The sequence below is a fragment of the Oreochromis aureus genome, linkage group 14, assembly GCF_013358895.1.
Source record: "Oreochromis aureus strain Israel breed Guangdong linkage group 14, ZZ_aureus, whole genome shotgun sequence".
Lineage (NCBI taxonomy): Eukaryota > Metazoa > Chordata > Actinopteri > Cichliformes > Cichlidae > Oreochromis > Oreochromis aureus.
In genome coordinates, this window is record NC_052955.1 from 14,322,325 (window position 1) to 14,347,385 (window position 25,061).

The window sequence follows — 25,061 nt, forward strand, 5'->3', positions numbered from 1 at the left end:
GTTTGGAACTTCAGAGGTCTTCAGCAAAAGGTCCAACACTTAACTACAGTACAGGTGACAACTCGAGAACCGTTTTACACTTGCTCACATGTTAACATTTATAACATTCAAGATCCTTGACCTACAATAGAAAACTCTTACACCAAAGCTTACATCAAGTGTCAATGCAAAAAAAAGGGTGCTGCACCAACAACTTTATTCACGATCAGGGAACAACACCACATAAGGCAATATTAAATGGAACAACATTGGAAACAACTTTCAAGTTTTAACAAAGTGACATTGTAGTGTGCCGTAGGATGTCGAATTCAATACAACAACATTTGATTATAGTCAGATCTGCAGATCTATCACAGCAACTTAAAAAAATAATAATCCACTGTATAAATCAATTACAGAAAATACTTAAATGACACAAAAAGGTTAATCTGGACGATTTAGTCCCCAGTTCCAAAAATCAGATTCAGAATTATAACTTTGGTATTTCTAATAAACAAAAAAAAAAAAACAAAAAAAACAATGCATGTAGCAAATCTCACAACATTCTTAATTAAATACTAAGACCAAAAATCCAGCACTTAATTTGAGTACAGGTGACAACCTTTCACATTTGTTTGCACATAAACTTTAACATTTATAACACTCAATATCCTTGACCTGCAATGGAAACTTGGTACAGCAGAGCTTAAACTAAGTATAAATACAAGGAAAAAAAAGAAAAAAAAAATTGTGTTGCTTTAACAACTTGAACAAAAGCTTTCAATGAGGCAAAGCTTAAACATGGAAAAAACACTGCATAATGCAACATTAAATGAAGTGCGTAAAACAAAATGTAAACATTTGAAACAACTTTCCAGTTTCAACTAAGTGACAGTGCAGTGTAGTACAGTTGTAGGTCTGCAATGGCTACAGTCTGCAGAATTACCACAGCAACTCAAACTGCAGAAATGTTAAAGTGAAACAACAACAAAAATATCAATCTGGGTAATTTTGTCCCCAGTTCAAAAAACTCAGTTTCTGAATTGTGTTTTCTTTTCCACAATCAAAAGAAAAATGGCATTCAGTAAATCTCTTAAACATTAAAAGTGCTGAAAAAATATTTACAAACAAGGATCAACATATATATATTTATAAACTTTTAAACAGTAAAATTTTTACTCAGCAAGAAAACAGAGCACTTATTTTGGGGGACATTTTGATCTAGAAGAGTCATTGCGTCTCCTTTTGGCAGAGTTTGTTCTTCAGCACTTGTATTTTGTTAGACAGTTTTTTGTCTTCCAGTCCCATGAGCACCTTCTGGAAGAACTCAAATGTGTAGCAAAGTGGCTTTGGGTAACTCAGATTGAGGCAGTAAATTAGCCCAAACAAAAGTGCACACCCGCTCGCCACATCGCGAAGATCCGGCAAGACAGTGCATCTCTCGATAATGATGCCAACATCTTCAAGGGAGTCATCAGGCTGTGCTCCTTCATGGATTATTTTATAAACACCCAAATCCATCCTCTCGAGCTCATCAGCTTCCATCACGTTGAAATCCTGAAAAGGACAGAAATATTTTAAATCCGTTGTATTTGGGTCATCGCATCATCTATCTATTCACTCCATTTTAGTTAAAATGGTCCACACTACCCTAATTACGCATATCCCTGAATGAGACTGAGAAGAACAGACCAAAGAAAAATGTGGATTTAAGACTATCACCAAATAAAGACCAAGAAGAAGATACATGAAACATGGAGAGAGGGCAGAAGGAGTATGCATTAATAATATTATCAATATTTTGCTGACCAGGGTTATTTTCTTTAGTTTCGCATAAAACAATGTAAGTGAATGGAAAGAAAATCCTATAAGTTCCCATGCACTTTATTGTTGTAAGCTAATTTAAAGAAAACTGATTGCTGCCAGATCAGGAGAATACCTGGGCTTGTTTAGAAAATAAATTTTTCAACTTACAAAACTCTGGGGATTATGACAGTCAAAATTTTACTGAGGGTGGAATATCCTTTAAAAATAAACTTACCATGTACTCTTTGATGAGATTTTCAGGGTTCTCATTCAGGTATATAATCACAGCTTTAAGGATGCATTCACGCTTCACTTCGATTCGGGAACTCTAAACAAAACAACACATGCAGCGCAATTACTTTTTTAAGTTTTTAGAGACCCCCACAGAACTCAAGTCAATTTTTATTATTGTTTAACCAATTCATAATTGTTCCTAAGTAATTTTAAACATGCTTTTTGCAAGCAAGTAGTATTTTGTGTTAGAGAATGAGAAGCTTACCAATTCATTCCCATAAAGATTATAAGTTTAGAGTCCAATTACACTGATTGCGATACATTGGGTCGCGGAAAATGCAGCTTTAGCGTTGTGTACCACCCGAAAGAAGGAAGAAAAGTGTTGTTGCTTAGGAGTGTTGTTCAAAGGAATCAAAAACATTTTGATAGACATTTCCAAAAATTAATGACAAAAACTACACTGTCACGTTAATATGAGGTATGCGGGCTACCACCACATTTACAGTATTTATACCAAGTTTGAGTGAAGAAAAAATAATCTATTGTGTCACTGAGTTGTGGCGAAATGTGAAATGTCCTCTGCCTTTATCTTTTCTCAGTGTAGCTAATTATTCCTTTGGACAATTAATGAGTAACAAAAAAAAGAAAAGAGCTGCAATGCCACCAGCGGCACTTATAGCCTCTAGGGGCATGAGTTATTTAGTTCTGCTTTGTGTCAGGACCAAATCCAGAATATAAGCCAAAAGCGAGATGAGAAGTATAGCCCAGGAGAGAACAAGCATAAAATAACCCAAGAAAGTTAAAAATACAGGTTCATAACCCGACCTGAGATCAACCTGCAACTAATCTATTAGTTACAGAACATTTAAACAAGACAGAATACCTGTGAAATTGCAGACAACGCTGCTGTGATCCGCCGCGCTGTTTCCCCTCCTTTTTTTCGTAGAATCTTCATCAACTGGTCAGAGTACTGGTCAAGACTGCTCATGAATGTGGACAGCAGTGGAACTGTGGTGATTCGGGTGAACTCCGCATTGATCTACAAAGTTCAAAAATAAAATTTTTTAAATAGTTCAGCTCAAAACAGGACTAAATCCAGACCAAACCTGATCTAATCCCAGACAAAAAGTTCTGGTGCTGTCCAGGTTTGATTTAAAGAAAAAAAAAGGGGGGGAAATCGATTAATCAGATGGGAATGTGCCAAAATCAATTACGATTACGAAAAAAAAAAGATTTTTAAATCGACAGAAAAGTTATTCCAACATGCCACCCAAAACATTTATAGATGGACTGGCAGAATCAGGTGGCTGCAAAAGAGTGCCTCACCCATGCGGTATGATTTTGCACTTTAGTTGTAAAAGGAAACTGACGTGTATCATGAGAAAATACAGTATTAGAAAAATATATATATCAAGAATGAAAAGACCAAAAAAACAACAACAACAAAAAAAAACCCCAACAACTCTTGATTGTTTTGCTTTGATGTAGTTATTTATCTAAGGTGGAAAGTTTTTTTTTTTTGTTTGTTTTGTTTTTGCTTTGTTTTATTCTTTGCTTGAGCCCTGTGTACAGGAGCTGCATGCAAAAGATCTTTGTTAAAAGGGTTGGCGTAATAAGCAAATGATTCAGCCAATACCTTTTGATTAGCCTTGTCTCATGCTTTCTTGCTTTGTGGTAATCTTTATTCTGTCTTCACTGAGATATTTGAATGCTAATCAATAAAATAAAATAAAATCAAATGTTAGCAACGTTTTCCCAAAATTTTTCGTTCCATTGGTGCTGCCCTTCTCACAACACAATTTACCTGCACTAAGCTGAAAAGACATCAGCTCGGTGACATCAGCTTTGTAGCAGTACTTTTCTGTTCACGGCCAGTTTTAAACCAGGACTCAAACTCATACCTCGGGTACTTTGAAGAGGGCCGGCCATCTGCTCTTGAACTCTGCGATGAATGGCATCTCTTCAATCACCTCTCTTCTTCTGTGTGCAAACGTCTTATCCATCTTTGTTTTGATTATTTGATCGTTGTTTGTTTTCTTCACCTCAATCAGTAGTGCTTGTCGTTCTTCCTCCAGACTTTTCTTTGTTTCTCCTGCAGGGTATTGTGGTAAAAAGTTCACTTCTGCTTTCCGTGGCTTTTTGACGTTGTTTCGACGTGGACTCTTCTCTCGTTCTCTCTTGTGTTGTAGAGTGTTTATTGCCACCTCTGGGCACCCTATGTTTCTCAGTGTTGTCCGGTAATTGGCCATTTTGTATTTTAGGCTTACTTTCCAGCCTTCACAGCCCGTCACAGATCCGGTCTCTTTGAGAAAGGGATATTTTTGAATTAACGTTTTAGCGACATCATCAATATCTCCACTTGATGGATAAACTTTGTATTTTGCAATTTCTGATGCCAACATATCTAATATGTCAGATTTGAGTTTTGGGCTCGGGTCTAAGAGAGTCCCATTGTTTTCATATTCTTGCTGGGCTCTGTGTAACTGAAACTCCACATCAAAACTAAACGTTGGTATTGGAAAGTTTAAGGGCCATTTCCGCAAGCGAAGAGATGAACAAGAGGCACTGGAGTCTGAGGAGGAAAGGATGTCAGTGTCTGGCAAGGATGGCGCAGCAAACTGTGGTACTGTCTCTCTGGAGGCAGCTGTGGGTGCTGTGGTGGGCACAGTGGACGGCGCAGAGTTTTGAGTGTAAATTATTTTGATTGTACTCTTGTCTTTAATGTCCCCAGTTGTGGTTAGATTCATGTATTCATTGTCAAACTCAACATCTCTATATTGAAGCCTGAAATCTTCAGTCAATCCAAACTGTCTTTGTATTTCCTCTTTTAAAATGTCCACTGAACCAGGGATTCCAGAAGGAAGCACCAACTTGGATGAATTGTCCACTCCAAGTATCACCCTCAAAGTAGCAGCCATTCTTCAAGCTGAAAAACAAGACCAGTGTATAGATTATCCTTAGGGATTTTTTTTAAGAAATACTGTCCAGCAGACAATATTTCTAAATACATACATAGATAATTCCTGGATCATGAAACACTACTCAATCCAGTCTAAAAAACATGACAGTTTTATTTGTATTACACTTACTTGTTGCCACAAATGTTTGTTTACCTAACAATGAGTGAAAACAAATAAAACAATTACCAATGTGAATATGTCTTTTTAAGGTGACCATCCGCAAGTGTCCCACTTCATAGTCGCATAGGGGGTATGGGTCGGCCAGCTCTGTCATGGATACAACAACAACATCTGTTGTTGTTTGTAGGTGAAAAGCCCTATAGTGCTCCATGTACCATGAATTTAGTCTTTTCAGAATAAGGAGGGTCTCTTTTTTAATAATGCACAAATGTTGAATTTCACAGAAATCTGGTAGACCACCACATGATCCGTGCACAACAATCATCCCCTTTTTGTACTGAATATTGTTCACAAAACCGCCAGTGGCTAAGTTAACAGCAGTCACGTCTGGATGTTTGTTAGCGATACTTTTCACAACATTGTCTTTAAGGACATCCAACGGCACTTCTGTCACGCGAGTAACATCTGTAGAGTTTTCATCATCAGGACAAAGCATTCTATACGCAACCATTAACTGATGTTTACGAGCTAAAGAGCCGGCTATGTTTCTGAAGCTTTTGATGTTCCGAACAGCCTGTTTGAAGAAACTATGCTTGGCCTCAAATCTCATCGTCCATAATGACACAAGAGGACCAAAACATTTGATCATTTCTGCATAGTGCTCAATAAAGTGGTGTTTAGGCATCAGTTTTTGGTTAGGAAATAGTTGTTGGTAACGCTTTCGGTGCTCTGAGACCTTACATTCCAAATATGCAACAGATTGAAGACTGTGAACAGGAGCTACTACAAGCTCGACAATATCTTTTAAGTCTAAAATAACCAGCCAGGCTGGTTCATCAGCAGGGACATTTGGTCCAATGATAAAAGGAAGCAAGCGAATAAGACACCAGTTTTCATGTGCATTACCCCCAAGAGAACGTCTCTTCTTCTTACTTACAGCTTTTGATAACACAGTGGGGCGATTAGTTTTATCTCCTTCCTTGTAAGGAAAAGAACGAATACGATTGTTCAGTTGTTCGAGAGAAAAATACTTTTTTGACACGAGAAGGTCAATACACTGGGCCAACTCGACAGGAACGATTCCTTCAAAGAAATCGTGCACAATGTCGGGAGGGTAACCAGTAACAAAATTAAAATACGAGAGGTTATCCGTTAAAACACATGATTTTCTTACACCTAAACAGTTCACACCTTGTTCTTGAGCAGTCTTGACATGAAGCCGATGATTTTCCTTTGTTCTTCGTTCAAATGATCCTGTCTTTACCTCACACGTATGTATATCAGAAAGCTGGGCTTACCTTAACTCCAACGGATGAATCGTGATTAATCCCTCTTTCCAGACACGAGGCCAAAGCACAGTATGGCGTAGATGAAGAAGGTCAATGCGTGTGCGCGATTTTTTTTTCATTCTCTGCGCATGCTCAGAAAGGATGTGGAAAGGGCTCTTTGGATTTAATTAAATGTGTTCAATAAATTGAAAATATCACTATTATTTAACATTAAAACGGTTTAGAATTAATTAACTCAAATTTAAAAATATTAATTACACACATAAGATTAACAATTTTAAGTATATTGAACATAAAACTATGAATTAATTTTTAAAAAGCCCATGTTTCATTTTTTAGAGTGTAGTCTATTCAGTGTTATAAGTTATCTAACAGCCACACCTTACAGTTACTTAACAAATATCATCATGCTAATATACTGCTTTTAAGACTTTCAATACCTCGAACATTATACTTGGCGAACTCTCGGAAGGTCATAAATGTTATTGTGAGCATGACAGCATTCTGGTGTTAGCACTTATCTCAGTAAAGCACCCCAGAGTGGTTAGCATGGCAGCAGACTTCATAATCAAGCGCAAGAATTCACTTTGGATTATTTCTGTTCTTTTTGATATTTGTAAATGTTTAGTAAAGCTTATTTATAAAGTAATAACTTTTTGGCAAATATGATCGTTCATTTAGTCCCTGAGAGTTTTAAATAATGTGTTCTCTTCTGTGAATTTGGCTAATAGCACCATGTAAAATTGCCATTTGTAGTTTTCCATTGCTGCTTTTTTCCTAATTTAACAAACAAGATATAATCAGTTAGCCTTAGAGGCACTGCTGCTGCTGCTTTAGAGCAGCGCTAAGTTAACCGTTCCCTACTGTTTCCAGTCTTTGTGCAAAGTTAACTGTGTGCACTACTATGTTTAGCTTCATATATAATAAACAGACACAAGAGTGGTATCTTCTCATCTAACTCTTGGCAAGAAAATAATTAAGCGTCTTCTTCCTAAAATGTCAAACTATTTCTTTAAAGTGGAAATTCTCTGTTTATTTATTTTTAATCATCAATTATGCGCAGAGCTCCCCCCTCCACCGGCGCCTCTCCGCACAGATGACTCCCTGCAGCTCTTGGCTGATGTGTTGAGCCGCAGTCGAGCAGACAAAGAGGGGAGTGACTCACCCACTCTTCAGAAGAGGGGAGAACATTTCTCACCCGAAAGGAGAGGATCTACAAAGTGGTTATCGCAGGGTAAGCACATAATGCAGCATCCTGGAGCATCATTCAGCAAAAAGATAAAAGAGCAACATCTGTCTTTGCATGGCATGCTGCCTTGCTTCAACAGCTGGACCTCAACTCGATGTGTATTAATATTATTGTGATGCTCCATGCAAATCCCTTTGGGCTTAGAAAGAAACAACTGCCGCCGAATGTTTGCACACTTATCATCCCATAGTCAAGCAGCCTTGCTTTTAGTAGCAGGGGGTCTATTTTCACTGTGCTCCATCACTCAGGGTTTAACCTATATAAATACAGCTGTGACTTTGAGTGATCTGTTTGTCATCTGCAGATGAGAATGTAATCCCGTATGGACAGTCAAGCATCGTGCCCAACGTCCAGACGTCAAACTACGGGTCCCTTGGTGGAGGAGTGTTTCAGCAACCATCTAGTGCTGGTCTGAGGAGAGATGAGGTACACTGGGGCTGATACCGCTGAAGAGACATAGCCTTTATAATGTGGGTCACAGTCCGTTCAGCAGCAACCTGAGGGCAGGCTGAGACAGTGAATGGCAAAAGTTTACTGCAGGTTTTGGAGGAGGTATAAAAATAGTTATCTAAAACTCAAAAAAGTACTGCAGTATATATGTATAAATGTGGTGTTTTTTAAACCTTTAAACTAACGTAAATAGATACAGGTGAAATAATTCTGTGCTTTACCAATAAGCATGCAACACACTCATTTGCTGAAATCTGTCTTTTTCTAATTAAAGTCGCTATCTTTAGGCTTAAAGTTTAGCCTGTTTGTTGTTTGCTCAGTCACACAGCCCCAGAGACTGCGTGACTGAGCTCTGACAGCCGCAGGTCACTAGGGAAAAAACCTCTCTGTGATTGCTCCCGTAGTTTGCATAGCTAACTAACTGTGAACAGCATGACACAAACTAAAAATGCAGAATGTTTGCCTTCAAAGTAAAAGTTTGACTTTTTTAAACATGTTGGTTACATAGACAGAATAAAAGATGGATGTAGCTCCAGTGATGTCATCCTTGAGATTAGTGTTTTTACCGATGTGACAAAGAGGAGTAGTCTGGCTGTGAAACTGCTTGCTCATTGGCTAACAACTTGTCCAACACAAGTTTCTTTCCAGTTTCACTGCCACTCAGTGAGCAGACGTGTGACTGTCTGCTAGATACTAAAGAAACTACAAGAAGGTTTTTGGTTGCGACTAATTTCACTTTGTGGCTGGCCAACAGAAATGAATCAGGGGACACACATTTTTCCCAAATGACCAAGAAGGTTTGCTAACTGGTCTCTAGCCTGTGTGACTGACGCCTTAATTTTAAGTAGTGCTGTTGAAACGTCCAAATATAATCCTCTTATTTTCTAGACATCCCTCTGCCTGGTATGTCCACGATCACTGTTCAAATCTCATTTTCAGAGCATGATTTGGTGCCTGTTATTGAGATATGATTCAATATATCTGGTGTATATATTTTTTTCAGAGTCTTTGGGAAATAAAATGTAATATAGTTGGGAACATTTAAGAAATACATCAAAAAAACCATAATGCCATCTGAGTTATTGTTTTTGGGATTCCTCAAAGTATATTAATTTTAGCAATTTGTCTTTTTTAAACAGTTTTTTAAAGAATGAGCAGTTTTCATACACTACCTACTAAACAACTGCAGATAAAATATCATATAAAGCCTCAGCTTTCAAAAAAAATCATTCAATCATTCAGGCTCATGCTTGTTATAAACTCTATTTAAATGATGTTGATCTGTGCAGTCATACACTGTCGTTCCATTAATCTCTGTTGTGTCTTTCCTTTCCAGAATCTCATGTAGACAGTCGCCGATTACGCCATGTGACACCGTCCATTTTTCCTCCCTGATTTCCCGTCTTTGCGAACCATCAATCTGTTGCCATGGTATCTTCTGAAAAACTGAAGACAAAAGGGAAAGTGTCGAGGCTTGCCATCTGCCTTTTCACAAACTATTTCTATTCTTTTTTTTTTTATTTTAGTGATTTAATCTTTATTTTTTGTGATTTCCTTTACTCCTCCTCTGTGTATATAGACATCTTTCCAATTTTTTTAAAAGATATGGTTAAATATATTACAAAAATCTGCGGATCTGCGGGAAAATATTGTATTTTTAAGAAATTGTGGGGGTGGGTAGGGTTGAATCCAAGTATTACATTGTTGTACAGCTGATTATTGAATGTATCTTCTGTTTACTCCTGAACCATCAACCCATAATGATGGGAGACGTCACGAGGCAGATAATGTGCTAATAACCCATCATGTCGGTGTGCGTGCGCGCGCATGTGTGTCGTGTTTGTGTGTGCTACTGTTTTTTCTGTAATCTTTGTGTGACTGTGTACTGTGGTACTCCTGTAGATCACCGGTGTGTTCATTTTTAAACCAACCAATAAAGCATTTGTTAGAAAAACGTTTCCATCCATCTCTGAGTTACACTGAATGATGGTGATCTGTGCACATCGTGCACTCGGCCCTCTTTATGTGCATACATGAGTAAGCGTTGATTTAATGCCGTATTTTTGCTTTTCGATAACGATATCCACAGTCATCATTAAAGAGTCACCAAACTGTGTTTAACGGCCAAACTCATAATGAGTATTTGGTAGCGAAAGATCAAAATAAAAACCTTATTAAATCCAAGCGAGTCTGAAGGGTTCATATGAGACAAGAAATTTACCATGAAGTTAAAAAGCTATGCTAAATCAAGCATGTAAATTATTAATTACACAGCACACATTTCCTAAATGTTTAAGTGGAATGAAATGTGTGCTTTCTTTTGTTCTTTGTGTGATACAATAGTATCCCGAGAAGACTGCTGCTGTGAATTGGCTTTGTGTAAATAAAATAAATTATTAACACCTGCAAAGCTTCTCCTCACCCTCACCTGTATGTTGCGTTTTACTTAAATTAGTAAATCTCAGCAGTACTAACACAGTAAACTGAGGTGGTGAGCGTGATAAACAGTAATATATGCACTAATCAGTAAACAACAATGCGCTTGCTTTTAGTTTAAAGCCACTAATATGGGAATGTTTGTGAATGTTTATCTTTAAGATTACCTTTTTGATCAAACTTACAGGTGGAGCTGGATTGTGGGACTCTCAACCATTCTTGGTGCAGTCACAGTAGGAAAAAAAGAGTTTTGGGAGCACAGTGCAACCAAAATTATTGCAGTGATGTGAAATGAACTTGATCTCACTGCCTTTGAAATGGTCGATTGAAAAATGGGGATCAGGTCTGTACGACTACTCTTAGCTGATGTCTTTTATTAACTTTGAAGCATCGAGATGATTGAATGGGATCCATTTGACTATTACATGAAATCTGTTTGTGATAATATAGCAATTGACATCTGTTGTTGTCTACGTGCACAGAAATTTGCATTAATGTGAATTCTGCACATTAATTCTGCACATCTAGTGTATGAATATTACCAATTAGGGACCAGTTGAGTCAAGTCCCCCATTGCCAATAGACACGCTGCAGATAGGTTGTGTTTATCGGTACAGTCCGACTCAGAGTGAATGTGTTGGCAATCCGTCTGCATTTGTAAATAAGATGGCAATTAGTCGCAAACTTTCACCAATCTGCCTGAGAGTGACTGCAGTCAGTCCAAGTTAGACTGTGATTGTTTACCCAGAGGTTGCTTCCCATCAGGCGACCTGTGCAACCTTGCGATCAAAAATGATCTCCCATAAGCATGCAACACCCTCAGCCTCTGGGTAAACAGTTGGTCGCTGCAAGTATTTGCAAAAAACTGAAAGATTCAATGCAGTAACCAACAGGCACCTGCTAACTTTTCCTAGCTGCTTGGAGGTTACTGCCCTACTTTTTCTCTAGTGTGACTAGGCCAGTAATTATGGCTGTAGGCTCAGGCCACTGGAGGAACTCCAGTGCACTGAGACTTTCTTAACTCCCTTTGTTTTCCCTATGAGGCTGCTGCATGTCATTAACATCTTGTCTAGTCCCTTCAGTCAGTCAGTTCCTGTTAAAGGACAGTTCTTTCTCCCCACTGTTGCCAAGCGCCTGCCGACTGAATTCAATTGTTCTCAATTTAGCCTTGTTTATATACAGCTAATACATAACAACAGTCCTCTCAAGGTTCCTTGGAAGTCTATACATTGCTGGGCTGACCTTGTGAACTATAAATATAAAATCGAACCAAACTGAGAGAAATCATCTTGGGCTTTGTATGTTTAAATAATGATTGATAACGATTAAAGACACCCTGAATAATTTAAACACAACCATTTTGTAATGCAAGCAATGTGATCAGGAGAAGGTTTTAAAGAGCAGAGTGAGGAAAAAGGAAAATGGCAGAGGAGTAAATTACAGTTTTTTCCACCACAGCGAAATGTCCCTGAGGTCTGAATGAACTTGGATATTGTTATATCATGCTCCCTGTAAAATGTCTAATACTTCATACTGTATGTGATTTGATGCCTTCTACGGATTGCAGTATTCTGAAAATGCCTGCTTTTGAATGCGGTTTAATGAGAGGAGGAAGCCTTCATCTTTCTGTATGTCTCCTGAAACGTGACAGCAGCGAGATATAAAAGGCTTTTCCTCGTGTCTGCACCGTCATCTGCTGCATGTGCCTCTTTTGTGCAGATCTTATTAGTGGAAGTACTACAGTGTTTTGGCAGGGAGACAGTGGATGGCGTGGAAAGCGAGTTGGACTCCACTGCCTTCGGCAAATACACGCTGGGTCCCACCAGGCTAGGATGATAATGGTAATCCGATGCAATTTGAATGGGTTATGCAATTTAGAAGGGTTCGACAAATTTATGCTTTTAGCCCTGTAGCGTGGATTAGGGTCTCTGTGGTTTGCTGACCCCTCCCACACGCACACAGGCTCAGTTTGTAAAAGAGACCACTTTTACATGTATCTAAAAATGTACAACATTAGGTCGACAGTAGATTTGTCATTTTTTGCTGTAGAAAGATATTTTGCCTTATTGGAAATTTAGTTCTCTCTTCTCGTCTATATAAAAAAAAGTGCACGTGCATAATAACTACAATATGAACAACTGTAAATTGGAGCACAAAGTGTCTGTGATGTACGAGCAAAAGTAGCCCGTTTTGAATAGGGGCTGAAGATGAATTTGAGGAAGCTTTCCCAGATTAAGGTAAAAACAGTTTAAGTGTTGAGCCCTGTTCATGCATCAATCTGTACACAACAGAGTGCTTTGGTTAACAATAGTAAACACTATTTTTTGTACAGGGGATTTTTAATACGTGAAGGGCAAACTGCACCAAAATGCTCTGTATCTGGGATCCATGTGGGATTAATTGTCATGATTTGCAGGTGCACGTCATGTATTTGAAGTGAGGACCCAAAAGCGGACAGTAGGATTAAATTTAACCAAAGCAAACCACATTTTAAGGCTGCACAAAATCAAACGAAATACAAAACAAAAGGCAAAAGGAGACGCAGACTTTCACTAACACTAAACTGGGAAGAAACTAAACACTAAGGATGTGAAACATGAAACCTGAAGCTGAGAACGTGGAACACGAATGAGACACATTGGGGGAGAACTAATGATCTGGCGCAGGACAAGAGGAGACTGGGAAGAGACACTGAGAGATGACAGGGAAACAGACAACTTAGCAACGAGACAAGACTGACTTCACAGGGAGGCACCAATGACTAACACAGGAAACAAGACACAAGAGGATGGGGAACAATGAGGGAGGAATTATTGTAACACAATGTATAACAGAAGAAGACTAATATACACATTACACAACCGTAGGATTCATAAGCAAACAAAACTAGAAAACCCACTAAACTCAAAACGCTGGGTCACAGACCCGGGACCATGATAATACATTAACCTTACTTACTGTGTGGAGCATTGGATACCCAAACTGCAATGTAAACCTAATATGGGAAGGTAAGTTAATGTGCATTTAAGAGAAAATTAAGCGTACAGCACATTGGTATATTTCTGCAAGTCAAAATGCAGCTAATGAGTCAGTGTTTGGTGCAAGATTAAATAAAATGCACCACCTAGTGGTAATAACTGAGACAAGCAAGTGATGGCCTTTGACTCAGTTATTACTCAGTTACTACTATTTACCTTTTCCTTTACATGGTTCCCAGTAAATGCTCGAGAATTTAATTGTGTGAATGTTTTTTGTGAAACTAGGATTAAATTCAGAACAGGTCCACTAGTATTTATAGCAACTAAAAGTACAGACATATTGGCTGGTTGCCCTTTGAAGCTCATTGTCAAGGGGGATATAAAGATAAACTGCTGCTGTGCTACTTGATTGAAGATGTCACAGCAGCAGACATGTTAGTACCAACACATTTTACATGGGTTCAACCTTTGAATTTTATAGTTTGCATTAAAACCTAAACTTGCTCTGAATAAACGTACATATGTTAAAAAGGGTTTGTGTAAATCATAATAAAATGATTGAAATGCAAACAATCAAACAAAATGTTTCATAAATGGATTTTATCCTATTCTTGTGCTACCAGTGGTCCTGTGCAGGCCAAGCTCACTAATGAACAATGCTGAACCAGGCTGCTGAATCCATTTCCATTGTGTACACCTGTGTGTGCTCTAAATGACCTTTATGGAAATAGCCAGTGACTCTGACTAAAGAAATTAAATAACCACCTTTACATAAACTCCACCCACTAATTTTTACACATTATGCTTAAATAAATTTCATCATTGTTCAGCATGACTCAAACTATTAACTACTGTTAATTAACTGCTATTGTCATGTTTTTATAGTTCTGTTATATGGGCTTAAACAAGATTTGGATACACCAGATGAGACAGAGCTGAGATTGATATAAAATATGATTTCAGTTTAAGGAAGTTAAATTGTTTAGATGTTTTTTTATCTTATGTATTTTATCTTGTTTATTTTTAGAGAGATTGTGCTGAGTTTTTAACAACTTAGGCGTCTCCTCATGAGCCTAAATCTACATGTAGGTGACAGTAGTGTGACAGTTTCCCTCCTGTCCTTATAAAAGAAGCTCAAGTTTTAATTTTTCTATTTTCTGTCTGCACTTTTTTTTGTGTGTGTGTTGTGTTGTGAATAAGTAACCATACTAATAAATAATTAGTCCAGTTGTGTGTTACATTAACGTCTGCCTTAACTCTTTCCACCTTGGACACCTGCTAGGCGTAACCCTTGTTTGTCTTTTCTGAACTGAGTGGTTTCTGTCATATTTCAGACCTGCTTTTAGAACAAAGTGACTTGGTGTGCATCACAAGTTATTAAGGGTGGCTCTGCCTAACTGGGGACCCCACTGGAAAAAGCCTGAAATTTTGCTTTTTGGTCTTTATTTGATACCGAGGTGTCAAAACACACCATTAACGATACAGGGAAGGAAGAGCTATGCCAGACTTGGAATGACTTTGTGTTGCGTTACTGATTTATTCCAAACTCTTGGAAAACAAACTCTTCATAATTGGTTCTCTGATTGTGCTCCTGATTGGAAACTCATCTGTCCTGACTCTTTCAACAGTAACACCTCTTCCTATAGAATATGCTACACTATCAAGCAACCAAATTAATTTCTGACACGCAACCCTCTCTTTTACAGCCCGCTCTTTCTGCCAGGTGCTACAGCAAAGATAAACCACTTGTGCTGCAGCTTCTTCACCCACATTATACAGTTTTATTAGCTGCACTCATCACACTTTCACGTCAACTGCAGGCATATGGTCCAGCAATTTATTTTGTTTATTTCATCTATAATTAAATGAATTCCTCTGGGCTCACTAGAGCTAAATATAAAAAATATATTAATTTAGATGATCATAATTTGTACTTTCAACATTTTAATGGAATTAAAATGATGATGAGATAGTTGCTTCATCATTTTATTCAGCCTTATAAAAGTTTTTGTGAGGTGTACAATTTGAATTTTAGTAATGTCTATATCAAAGAGAGAAAGACCCCAATATTTATTAAAAACAATACTTTAACATGTGAATAATGGGCAAAATGATTTACCAAAGTCACATTACATAATTCAACACTGCAGAGGATTCTGTTTCTACATTTTGCACTATGTTAAATAATCTCTCTTTCAGCAGTACTACGGTTGAGCAGCGCAGGCCACGGGTTTACTGTGTATGGTTGTGGAGCGTTTTGAATTAAAAGCCCTGTGTCATCAGTATTGCCGAGATGTGCGCAGCGCTTTAACGGTTTTGTATTTTCAGCAGATTCCCTAAAACACAAAACTCATCCTCTGTGATTGGTTGTGGCTCAGCATGCTCCATTGTTCCATCAGCCCGTTTGTTCGCTTGGTTTCCTATGCACAAACAAAACTTTCCTGCCATCCTGGGCAATATTGGGCTCCTCCGTGCTTTGACAACCCGAATTATTGGAATCTCTGACTTTTTCTAAGGGGAAAAAGAGGTATGTGATCAATATGGAAACATAGTGCAATTAACTGTATTTCGTATGGAGTAAGAAAGAGGTTTTTTTTAATGTTGTTTGAATTGAGCTCAGTGGGTGAATCCTTGTTTCTCTTAAATTTCACTTCAATTAAATTTAAAACAGGGTGGAAAAGCCCACTTTATATAAAATATTTAAACAATATGCCATGTGTTATGGATGCACCACTGAATCTAGATGGAATAAAATTCCCGAGCTCGTGTGCATCATTTACACACTGTTCACTGTGCCATGTTTGGCAGACTTGGGTATAATTTAACATAAATATATGTGGCTTTGAAAAATGTTTATCAGCCCTGCATGTGCTTTTAAAGATATAGACACTTCCTGCTGCAGCAGAGTTAGAGGTTAATGATTTGTCAGATTGAGCTTGCTGCTTGTCCATGTCTTATAAGAAGGTTCTTTTTTTCTTTTTCATATATATGCAATCAGATCTGTCTATAGCTCCAGCATCTTATTTGTGGCATCCTGCTGAATGTATTTAGATATTGTTTTATTCATGCCCACTGTTACTCCTCTCTGTAACAGGAAGTACTTGCTCTAATTGGTATAGCCGGGGCTCAGATGTGGTGGTGAGGCCCTGACCTGTTTTCTGTCTATGTGTCAGTCAGTGTTTTTTGGCAGGATGTACAGCTTCATGGGAGGTGGGTTGTTCTGTGCCGGAGTTGGGAACATACTCCTCATTGTCTCCACGGCAACTGACTACTGGATGCAGTATCGGCACTCCAGCAATTACATGCACCAGGGCCTGTGGCGGTACTGTGTGCCCGGGAAATGCATGACACATACAGACAGTATTGGTAAGACCTGCTGGTTGTCTTACACTGCATGTCTACAGACAGGCATACCCTCATTAATATGTCTTAGTTTGCACACAATTAGTCCAGAACCTTGATCAACACTGGAATACTTCCCCTCTGGACTTCATGAGTATGGAGGACCAAAACTTCCAAAATAAAATAAAATAAAATAAAATAAAATAAAGGACTTAATGAATAAATTAATGTTACAATAAAAGCTGAAAAAAACAAATAATAATTTATTTGTTATTTAATAAATATATTTTGTTATTTCCAATTGTCACTATGGTTACTTCCTTTAGAGTTGATGGGTATGGAGAACTGAACCCCCCCAAAAAAAATGTATTAATCAATAAAATAATTAAATAAATGACTCTCTGACTAAAGAATTTCACAGTAAATGAAGAAATAATTCATATAGCCATTAACTAATTGTAAAATGTCAAAACATTTATGCTTTAAATAGCACCTGCAGTTATTTATCTCTAAAATTAAGTGGTTAATAACATTTATTAATGAATATAGATGCATTCATTTTAAAAACATTTCCCCTTTCCATTTTACCTTTGTTTGGAATAATATAAAATTATTTGACTTAGAAACCCGCCCTGAGAAAACATCACATCTACACTTCTTTATGTGCACACATAAAAACTGTGCATAGTCCAGACAAACTGTTTTATTTGTTGGCAAACATTTCTGAACCTAGTGTTGATCGACAAAACCCTGAACCCACAACATATTTTGATGTTTGGTAATGAAGTAGGAATGCGGGGAGTGATGTAAAAAAGAGCATTAAAAAATAAGGGAAATACTTCAAAATTGAAAATAATATAATAAAGACATGAAAGGCTTGCATTGAATTATTTATTCATTTATTTATGGCTTTGGCACTTTCAGTCCTCCATACAGTGGGACTGCGAAATTGTGCTTCCACCTCAAGTAGGTGTGAGTCACACTAGTGGCACAGATGTTATTAGGAAATCTATTTTCGGTGGGGAGCCTGTATGTGAGATTTCATCATATGCTTTTATTTGCACCAGCCACACAACATAAAACAGCTTTCCATTTTCTCTTACTTCATCAAATTTTTTGACATGCACTAGATGGCAAGCTAGATCTGTCTCCTACATTAGGACAAGCAAAAATACAGGCGAAATATAACTTCACAAACTGAATGTGTAACAGAGAATAAACATACTTCTAAAGTCTGCATTTATTAAGTCTGGCCTGTCTTGCTCTGGCTCACAGCATACTGGGATGCCACCCGGGCCTTCATGATCCTTTCCCTGCTGGCTTGTTTCATTGGCATTGTGATTGGCGTCATGGCCTTCATCCACTACTCCTCCTTTGACGGGTTTGACAAGACATTTGCAGCTGGCATCCTCTTCTTTATCTCCTGTGAGCTCCTCACATGCAGTCATATACAAGCTTTCCTGGTATAGCAGAGAATTAGCACCTCCAGTACTTATGCTATCTTTTTGTGCAGGCTTCTTTGTGTTGCTGGCGATGGCTGTATACACAGGGGTGACGGTGAATTACTACGGCAAACGCTATGGCAGCTGGCGATTCTCCTGGTCCTATATAATGGGCTGGGTGGCAGTGGTGCTCACGTTCTTCTCAGGTTTGGATCTCATGATGCTTTAAGTGTTGAGTTATGTGTTTTTATTTTATACTAAACTATTTACCCTGCCCTGTTTCCAGGTATCTTCTACATGTGTGCCTACCGGATGCACGAATGCCCAAGAAACTCTAACTCGCGCTGACCTGCCGAACACTTCAACATATGTTCTCACACGTGTACCAGCACTGGTCCATAACCTGCGACCAGGAGGAACCAATACACCCCCTTGAACTTTCCAACATCTTCTTAAATAGTCAAGACTAAGCAAAATAAATGAGAAAAATGTTGTTGCCTGTCTTGTCTCTGCTCTATCATTGTGCACACTATCAGGACCAGCAAATAAACTTGATGGTAAACTACCCACAAAAACACAAAGGAAGCCTTGAAAAACGACAAGCATATCTGCTTAGTCATCGGCTTTGATGCAGTTTCAGATTTAAACGTGAAGGTTGAAAGCCATGCCTGAGAAAACACCCCACAGTGATGCTCAATTTTCACAGGAAAGCTTTGAGGTTATGAATAAATGACTCGGAAATCATGAAAATATTTCATTTTGTTTAATTTAGCTAATCGTTGTGCAATAAGCAACAGTTTTAGCTTCATATATCAACCCAGAAAAACACTGGGAATGCAAATGTGAACCATCTTAACTTAAAGGAACTTCACTGCCAAGAGAGACTGTTTATCAATAAAGTCACAGTGCAGATACAGCCTTAAGCCTGGCATACAAAACAAAGTTTAAAAAAGATGAAGAAAAAAGTCAAAACAGTCAACAGAGAACGGAAGTTAATGTTTTGAGTATTTAGATAATGCTGCGATAACATGAATGGTGTTACTCTCACACGAACATTTCAGGAGCAAAGGGAACAGGCTCATGCACATCTGTTCAAGCTGCGGCTTAGTCGACCTCCTCAATGGTGGGGCCGGAGGATCCTCCTCCTCCAGGAGCGGCACCACCTCCGGGGAAGCCGCCAGGCATCCCCCCTGGAACTCCACCTGCACTTTGGTACAGCTTGGTCATGATGGGGTTGCACAGCTTCTCCAGCTCTTTCTGCTGATGTTCAAACTCATCTTTTTCTGCGGTCTGTAGAAAAGTTACAAGAGGGACTCAAATGCAAGTTTATCCTGAGCATTTATTTTCAAGGTTTCTAATCACAGATCAGCACAAACTCATACCTGATTTCTATCCAGCCAGCTGATGACCTCATTACATTTATCCAAAATCTTCTGTTTGTCTTCGTCGCTGATCTTGCCCTTCAGCTTCTCATCCTCCACAGTAGACTTCATGTTGAAGGCGTAAGACTCCAGACCGTTCTTGGCAGCGACCTTGTCTCTTTGCACGTCGTCCTCAGCCTTGTACTTCTCAGCTTCCTGGACCATGCGCTCGATGTCCTCTTTGCTCAAGCGACCTGAGTAGCAGAGCAAAAAGATGGCTTAATTGCAAAGGACTCGATTTTCACAGTCAGGATACAGCGCTACAGTTTACTTCCTAGTTACCTTTATCATTGGTGATTGTGATCTTGTTCTCCTTGCCGGTGCTCTTGTCGACTGCAGACACATTCATAATGCCGTTGGCGTCGATATCGAATGTCACCTCAATCTGTGGAACCCCACGTGGGGCTGGCGGGATTCCGGTGAGCTCAAATTTCCCCAAGAGGTTGTTGTCTTTTGTCATTGCTCTTTCACCCTCAAACACCTGATGACAAAACATCAAAAAAGCATTTTCAATGTTTCAGTCTTCCATTTAAGTAAACAAATGGAAGAGGGGACTGAGGTTTTAGTTTTACCTGAATGAGCACACCAGGCTGGTTGTCTGAATAGGTCGTAAAGGTTTGGGTCTGCTTTGTGGGGATTGTGGTGTTTCTCTTGATCAGCACAGTCATGACCCCTCCAGCAGTCTCGATGCCCAGAGACAAGGGGGTCACATCCAACAGTAGCAGGTCTTGCACATTCTCAGATTTGTCACCTGCCAAGATGGCTGCCTGCACAGCTGCAAAAAAAACAAACAAAAGTGAAACCAAGTCTTAAATGTTGCTCATTAGTAGCTCTGTAGTGCAAGACAGTTGTTCTATTTCTAAGCACACAGGGCCATACCTGCACCGTAGGCCACTGCCTCATCAGGGTTAATGCTCTTATTGAGTTCCTTCCCATTGAAGAAATCTTGCAGGAGCTTCTGGATCTTGGGAATACGAGTAGAACCCCCCACTAGCACAATGTCATGGATTTGGGCCTTATCCATCTTGGCATCACGGAGCGCCTTTTCCACAGGCTCCAGGGTTCCTCGGAACAGATCTGCGTTCAGCTCCTCGAACCGGGCTCTGGTGATGGAGGTGTAGAAATCGATGCCCTCGTACAGAGAGTCGATTTCAATGCTAGCCTGAGTGCTGGATGACAGGGTGCGCTTGGCCCTCTCACATGCCGTGCGCAGACGACGCACTGCCCTCTTGTTGTCACTAATGTCTTTTTTGTACTTGCGTTTGAACTCAGAGATGAAGTGGTTCACCATGCGGTTGTCAAAGTCTTCCCCGCCCAAGTGTGTGTCACCCGCTGTGGACTTCACTTCAAAGATGCCGTCTTCAATTGTCAGGATCGAGACGTCAAATGTGCCACCGCCCAGATCGAAGATGAGAACATTTCTCTCTGATCCAACCTAAAAATTTTGCATTTAATTGTAATTTGTAGATTTAAGATAAGATAACCTTTATTAGTCCCACGCGTGGGAAATTTGTTAAGACATATGCCCCGTGTGAGGCTCGAACTCACGACCTTCAGATTATGAGACTGACGCGCTGCCTACTGCGCCAACGAGGCCTGAGGATTTATCACTTTTTTTTTTTTTTATTAGGGCTTTCAACACAAAATCAAAATACTCTACCATACCTTTTTGTCCAGGCCATAAGCAATGGCAGCAGCGGTGGGCTCGTTGATGATACGAAGGACATTAAGCCCAGAAATGGTCCCTGCATCTTTGGTGGCCTGGCGCTGAGAGTCGTTGAAGTAGGCAGGCACAGTCACTACGGCACTTGTTACCGTCTGGAAAAAGAAAACAGTAGGTTAGAAATTTTAATAAGACTTTCAATGAGAACTGTGATGAGCAGGTTTTTCGAGTTAATTTTAAACCAGGAGGTATCTAGGCTGTTAAAGTAAACATGACACAAGCAGTGCAGTCTACTGTTGACATTTCTGTGTCTTGCTGGCAAAGAGAGACTTAAAATAAAAGATTATAAATCTTTTTGTTCAGAAGTACCTTGCCAAGGTATGCTTCTGCAATCTCCTTCATTTTAAGCAGCACCATGGAGGAGATCTCCTCTGGGTAAAACGTCTTGGTCTCACCCTTGTATTCCACCTTTACTTTGGGCCGTGAAGCATCATTGATCACTGTAAAGGGCCAATGTTTCATGTCTGACTGGACAACGCTGTCATCAAACCGGCGTCCAATGAGACGTTTGGCATCTGGGAAGCAATAAAGGATTAATACGCAGAAACATCACAGCTCATCTTCTATTCTTGACTTTTCTAAAGAAAAAAAAAAAGCATACCAAATACTGTGTTGTTTGGATTCAAGGCCACTTGGTTCTTGGCTGCATCACCAATCAGCCTCTCCGTGTCAGTGAATGCAACATAACTGGGTGTGGTTCTGTTTCCCTGGTCATTGGCAATGATTTCCACTTTGCCATGCTGAAAAACACCTACACAGGAGTAGGTAGTGCCCAGGTCAATACCAACTGCTGGTCCCTTGGACATGGTTCCTGAGAATAAGATCATTATTTATAGTTGGTAATCACAGACTGGCACTAAAGTGACAGTGTGGATATGTAACAGATGAGTAACTTAAGCTCTATCTAAGCACTGGTGGGGTGGGGATACCATGATGCACTCTTGTAGTATGGGGTAATGAGGCTATTATCAGAGTCTGAGCTGTTCAAACAAATGGTTTCAGTGAAAGTTAAGTCCACCACACCTGTTACTAGGCCTCCTCCTTTCTGAGAACTTGGTATTAAGTGCCTTTATTACATTAACAAGGGACGACAGGAAAGCATGGGCCTCTTCCAAGAATAAGGTATTTGGACACTTATAATCAAAATCAAAATTTTTATCTCTGTGTTTTTAGTGTGCAGACTGCTGCTGGTCTAACAAGAATGCGCCATCCAAAATCACTTCTAGTGGCCATTATAAGAAACTAATATTCTATATTCTGTTTTATAATCTCAAAAATATAAACTACAAAAGGGATTCTATCAATACATTTCTGAGTGAAACTACGTGGAAAACGTTGGGAAAACAGATAAATAGGAAAAGCCATGTTTACTGTTGCTACAGTAGCAGATTACCAACACACTGTAATGATACCCTAATCTTAAACCACATGGGAGGTCATTATAACAAACTTTTCATGCCAGTGGGTGGGTGGGTTCCTCCTGTGGGGCATGCTGCCAGTAGTGGTGCAGCAGAAATGTGGAGACTGGCAGTTTGATAACAGCCAGGGCTTTATGGCTTGGGTTAGCAAAATGCAAAGCAGAGCTGATTGATATATAAATATATATATAAACTGATTAGTCTCTCAAAAAGAGCAAACTTAATAACTTGGATAAGTGGTAAAGCCCCAGTTCGGACTGTGATTAACAGTGGGTTGATTTTAGCTATGATTTATTACAGTCTGCATGAACATTCCTATATTGATAAAGATAATGACAGGTAGGTTTTAGCTTGCATTCTTAATTTGCAAAATATGACAACTTGCAGCTGAATTTGCAAATTGCACTGACTGCTGTTTATACTGATGTGCTTCGCTAACACTGTTTATGGACACTGCAATGCATTTGTTTTGGGAGTGATGACGGGAAAGAGTGACTGTGCAGCAGCAAGTCCATGCCAATCTATCAGCAGCAGTGCGAGTGGGCGTGCCCTTTCATATTTCAGAAGCCTGCGAACTTTCTGGATCTTTCTTCCCACTTTATGCAACTTTAACGCATATTAGAAACTTCATCCCGACAGTTTTGGGTAAGAGGGAACATGCAGCAGCAGTAGCAGTTTATACCTGTTGTTTGTCATTCTAACTGTCAAGCATCCTATCGGTTAAGCTAGACTTAACATGCATACTTAAGGATGTGTGGCAGTAAGATAAGCCTAATAACAAAACAACAGCAAACAAAAGCACCAACTAGCTTAGATTACCACACTGCAGCCGTTAATGATGTTAACGTGACGCTAACCACTTGAAGTTAGCATGCCACACGCTTCTCCTCTCTATACTCACCTCTGTTGTTTTCCTACTGTGGCGCAGGTTGCCTTCGCCCTGAGTGACTGGGTGTGACGGGTCCTGATCCCCGCTATCAGTCAGTAGTGTGTGTGTATGTGTGTGGGAGCGGCCGGACCTCCTCAATATTATTCCCACTCCGAACTCTCTAGAACACAGGAGGAGCGATGCTGGCCAATCCTCTCCCGTCAGTTTCGACTGCCTCGACCAGCGGTCCAATTAAAAATACCGTCAGCAGATTTCCAAAGCAGTTGCTATCAGGAAAATACAGAGTGAAAAAAAACTAAAGTTGAAGTTTCGTTTCTAGCAATTACTAGCAAACACACTGAGGAGAATGACCCAGCAGTGCCAAACAGTTTCTGGTTTATTCCACAGGTTCCCGCCTCAGGTACTCCTGAAGGAGTTATTTTCGTTGCTGGAGTTACCTGATATGGCGTCCTGGGCAAAAGTGACCTTGTGGGCACCTTTTCCCTCTTTGTTCAATGTGCAAATTTGCTAGATTTAAGCACACAAACTTGTTATCAGTAGTCTTTGGGTCATTTAAAATCTTTCACGTGTTACAAATATTTCTTGGACTTGAACTATACCTAATTCAGCCATTCACACCAACCCGCTTAATTTCACTGCTTAATTTCACTGGTTGATTTTGCAGCATTTAACTTTTCAAAGCAAGCTTAATTTTTAGATCCTAAAAAACAGATCTGACCAGACCATTGCATTAAGCTTGATTAAGACTTCTCAAGGAAAACTATCATTCACTCATGAGGAGGTACTCTTCAGGTTATGTGGAAGGTTAAAAGGAGTTTCCAGGTACATTGTAAGAAGCATAGTTTTTAGGCATTAGGCAACAAGTGCGCTTGTTGCTCAAAAAGCACACCAGTACTATATACACAAATAGTGAAACACTACCATTTTACCTCAGACGCACAGCTAGGCACTGCTCTGTTGTGCTGTGCGCTTCTGCGATCTGATACTAAGTGAATACTTGGCCAGTATTGCCAATACCAATACTGATACTTCTAACTTATAAAGGTAGCTTATGTAGAGAGCAATGTGTCATGACGTATGAGATGAATCATCATCAGTTTTCAGGTTCTATACACATTTTAATGAACACTAAATAACTGTGATTTACACTTTTCAGAATAATTATTTAACATAACAAACACAGCTTTATAGATATAATATAAATGACAGTATAATATAGACACAATATAGACACAATATAGACATGACAGTCAATACAGAAAGGTTCTGAAATTTTTCATACTGAATTTTTGAGGTATATTTTTTCATTTCCCCATGATTCAGTC

At 39.2% G+C, this 25,061-nt stretch overlaps 4 protein-coding genes and 1 non-coding gene across 6 annotated transcripts in view; 2 read left to right on the forward strand and 3 right to left on the reverse strand.

Moving 5' to 3' along the window:
- zgc:77784 (uncharacterized protein LOC402947 homolog) overlaps nucleotides 1-10,149 on the forward strand; it is a 70,919-nt gene extending 60,770 nt beyond the window's left edge. The window contains exons 24-26 of the mRNA XM_039622290.1: nucleotides 7,452-7,622; nucleotides 7,942-8,063; nucleotides 9,424-10,149. Of these exons, the coding sequence (XP_039478224.1) occupies nucleotides 7,452-7,622; nucleotides 7,942-8,063; nucleotides 9,424-9,435 (305 nt within the window). The 3' untranslated portion in view covers nucleotides 9,436-10,149. The remainder of the gene's footprint in view (nucleotides 1-7,451; nucleotides 7,623-7,941; nucleotides 8,064-9,423) is intronic.
- Nucleotides 174-6,463, reverse strand: LOC120443491 (sterile alpha motif domain-containing protein 3-like). Of its 2 annotated transcripts, XM_039622291.1 has the most exons (6): nucleotides 6,398-6,463; nucleotides 5,166-5,246; nucleotides 3,921-4,945; nucleotides 2,903-3,058; nucleotides 2,021-2,113; nucleotides 174-1,536 (listed from the first exon to the last, which is right to left on the reverse strand). In XM_039622291.1, the coding sequence occupies exons 3-6, from the start codon at nucleotides 4,935-4,937 to the stop codon at nucleotides 1,210-1,212; spliced, it is 1,593 nt and encodes a 530-aa protein (XP_039478225.1). In that variant the 5' UTR covers nucleotides 4,938-4,945; nucleotides 5,166-5,246; nucleotides 6,398-6,463; the 3' UTR covers nucleotides 174-1,209. The 2 variants fall into 2 exon arrangements, with proteins under 2 accessions (XP_039478225.1, XP_039478226.1); XM_039622292.1 differs by lacking the exons at nucleotides 3,921-4,945; nucleotides 5,166-5,246; nucleotides 6,398-6,463 and adding an exon at nucleotides 6,291-6,383.
- A 5,811-nt stretch (nucleotides 10,150-15,960) lies between the features above and the next one.
- Nucleotides 15,961-18,960, forward strand: lim2.3 (lens intrinsic membrane protein 2.3). The gene is made up of 5 exons (XM_031759730.2): nucleotides 15,961-16,028; nucleotides 16,675-16,867; nucleotides 18,119-18,268; nucleotides 18,357-18,491; nucleotides 18,572-18,960. The coding sequence occupies exons 2-5, from the start codon at nucleotides 16,693-16,695 to the stop codon at nucleotides 18,631-18,633; spliced, it is 522 nt and encodes a 173-aa protein (XP_031615590.1). The 5' UTR covers nucleotides 15,961-16,028; nucleotides 16,675-16,692; the 3' UTR covers nucleotides 18,634-18,960.
- Nucleotides 18,961-19,033: 73 nt separating this feature from the next.
- Nucleotides 19,034-24,137, reverse strand: hspa8b (heat shock protein family A (Hsp70) member 8b). Its single transcript, XM_031759958.2, has 9 exons — nucleotides 23,749-24,137; nucleotides 22,031-22,240; nucleotides 21,739-21,944; nucleotides 21,372-21,524; nucleotides 20,586-21,141; nucleotides 20,279-20,481; nucleotides 19,989-20,187; nucleotides 19,668-19,900; nucleotides 19,034-19,575 (listed from the first exon to the last, which is right to left on the reverse strand). The coding sequence occupies exons 2-9, from the start codon at nucleotides 22,233-22,235 to the stop codon at nucleotides 19,390-19,392; spliced, it is 1,941 nt and encodes a 646-aa protein (XP_031615818.2). The 5' UTR covers nucleotides 22,236-22,240; nucleotides 23,749-24,137; the 3' UTR covers nucleotides 19,034-19,389.
- Nucleotides 21,230-21,302, reverse strand: trnam-cau. Its single transcript has one exon. It is a non-coding gene; the product is annotated as a tRNA-Met (tRNA).
- Nucleotides 24,138-25,061: the final 924 nt, after the last annotated feature.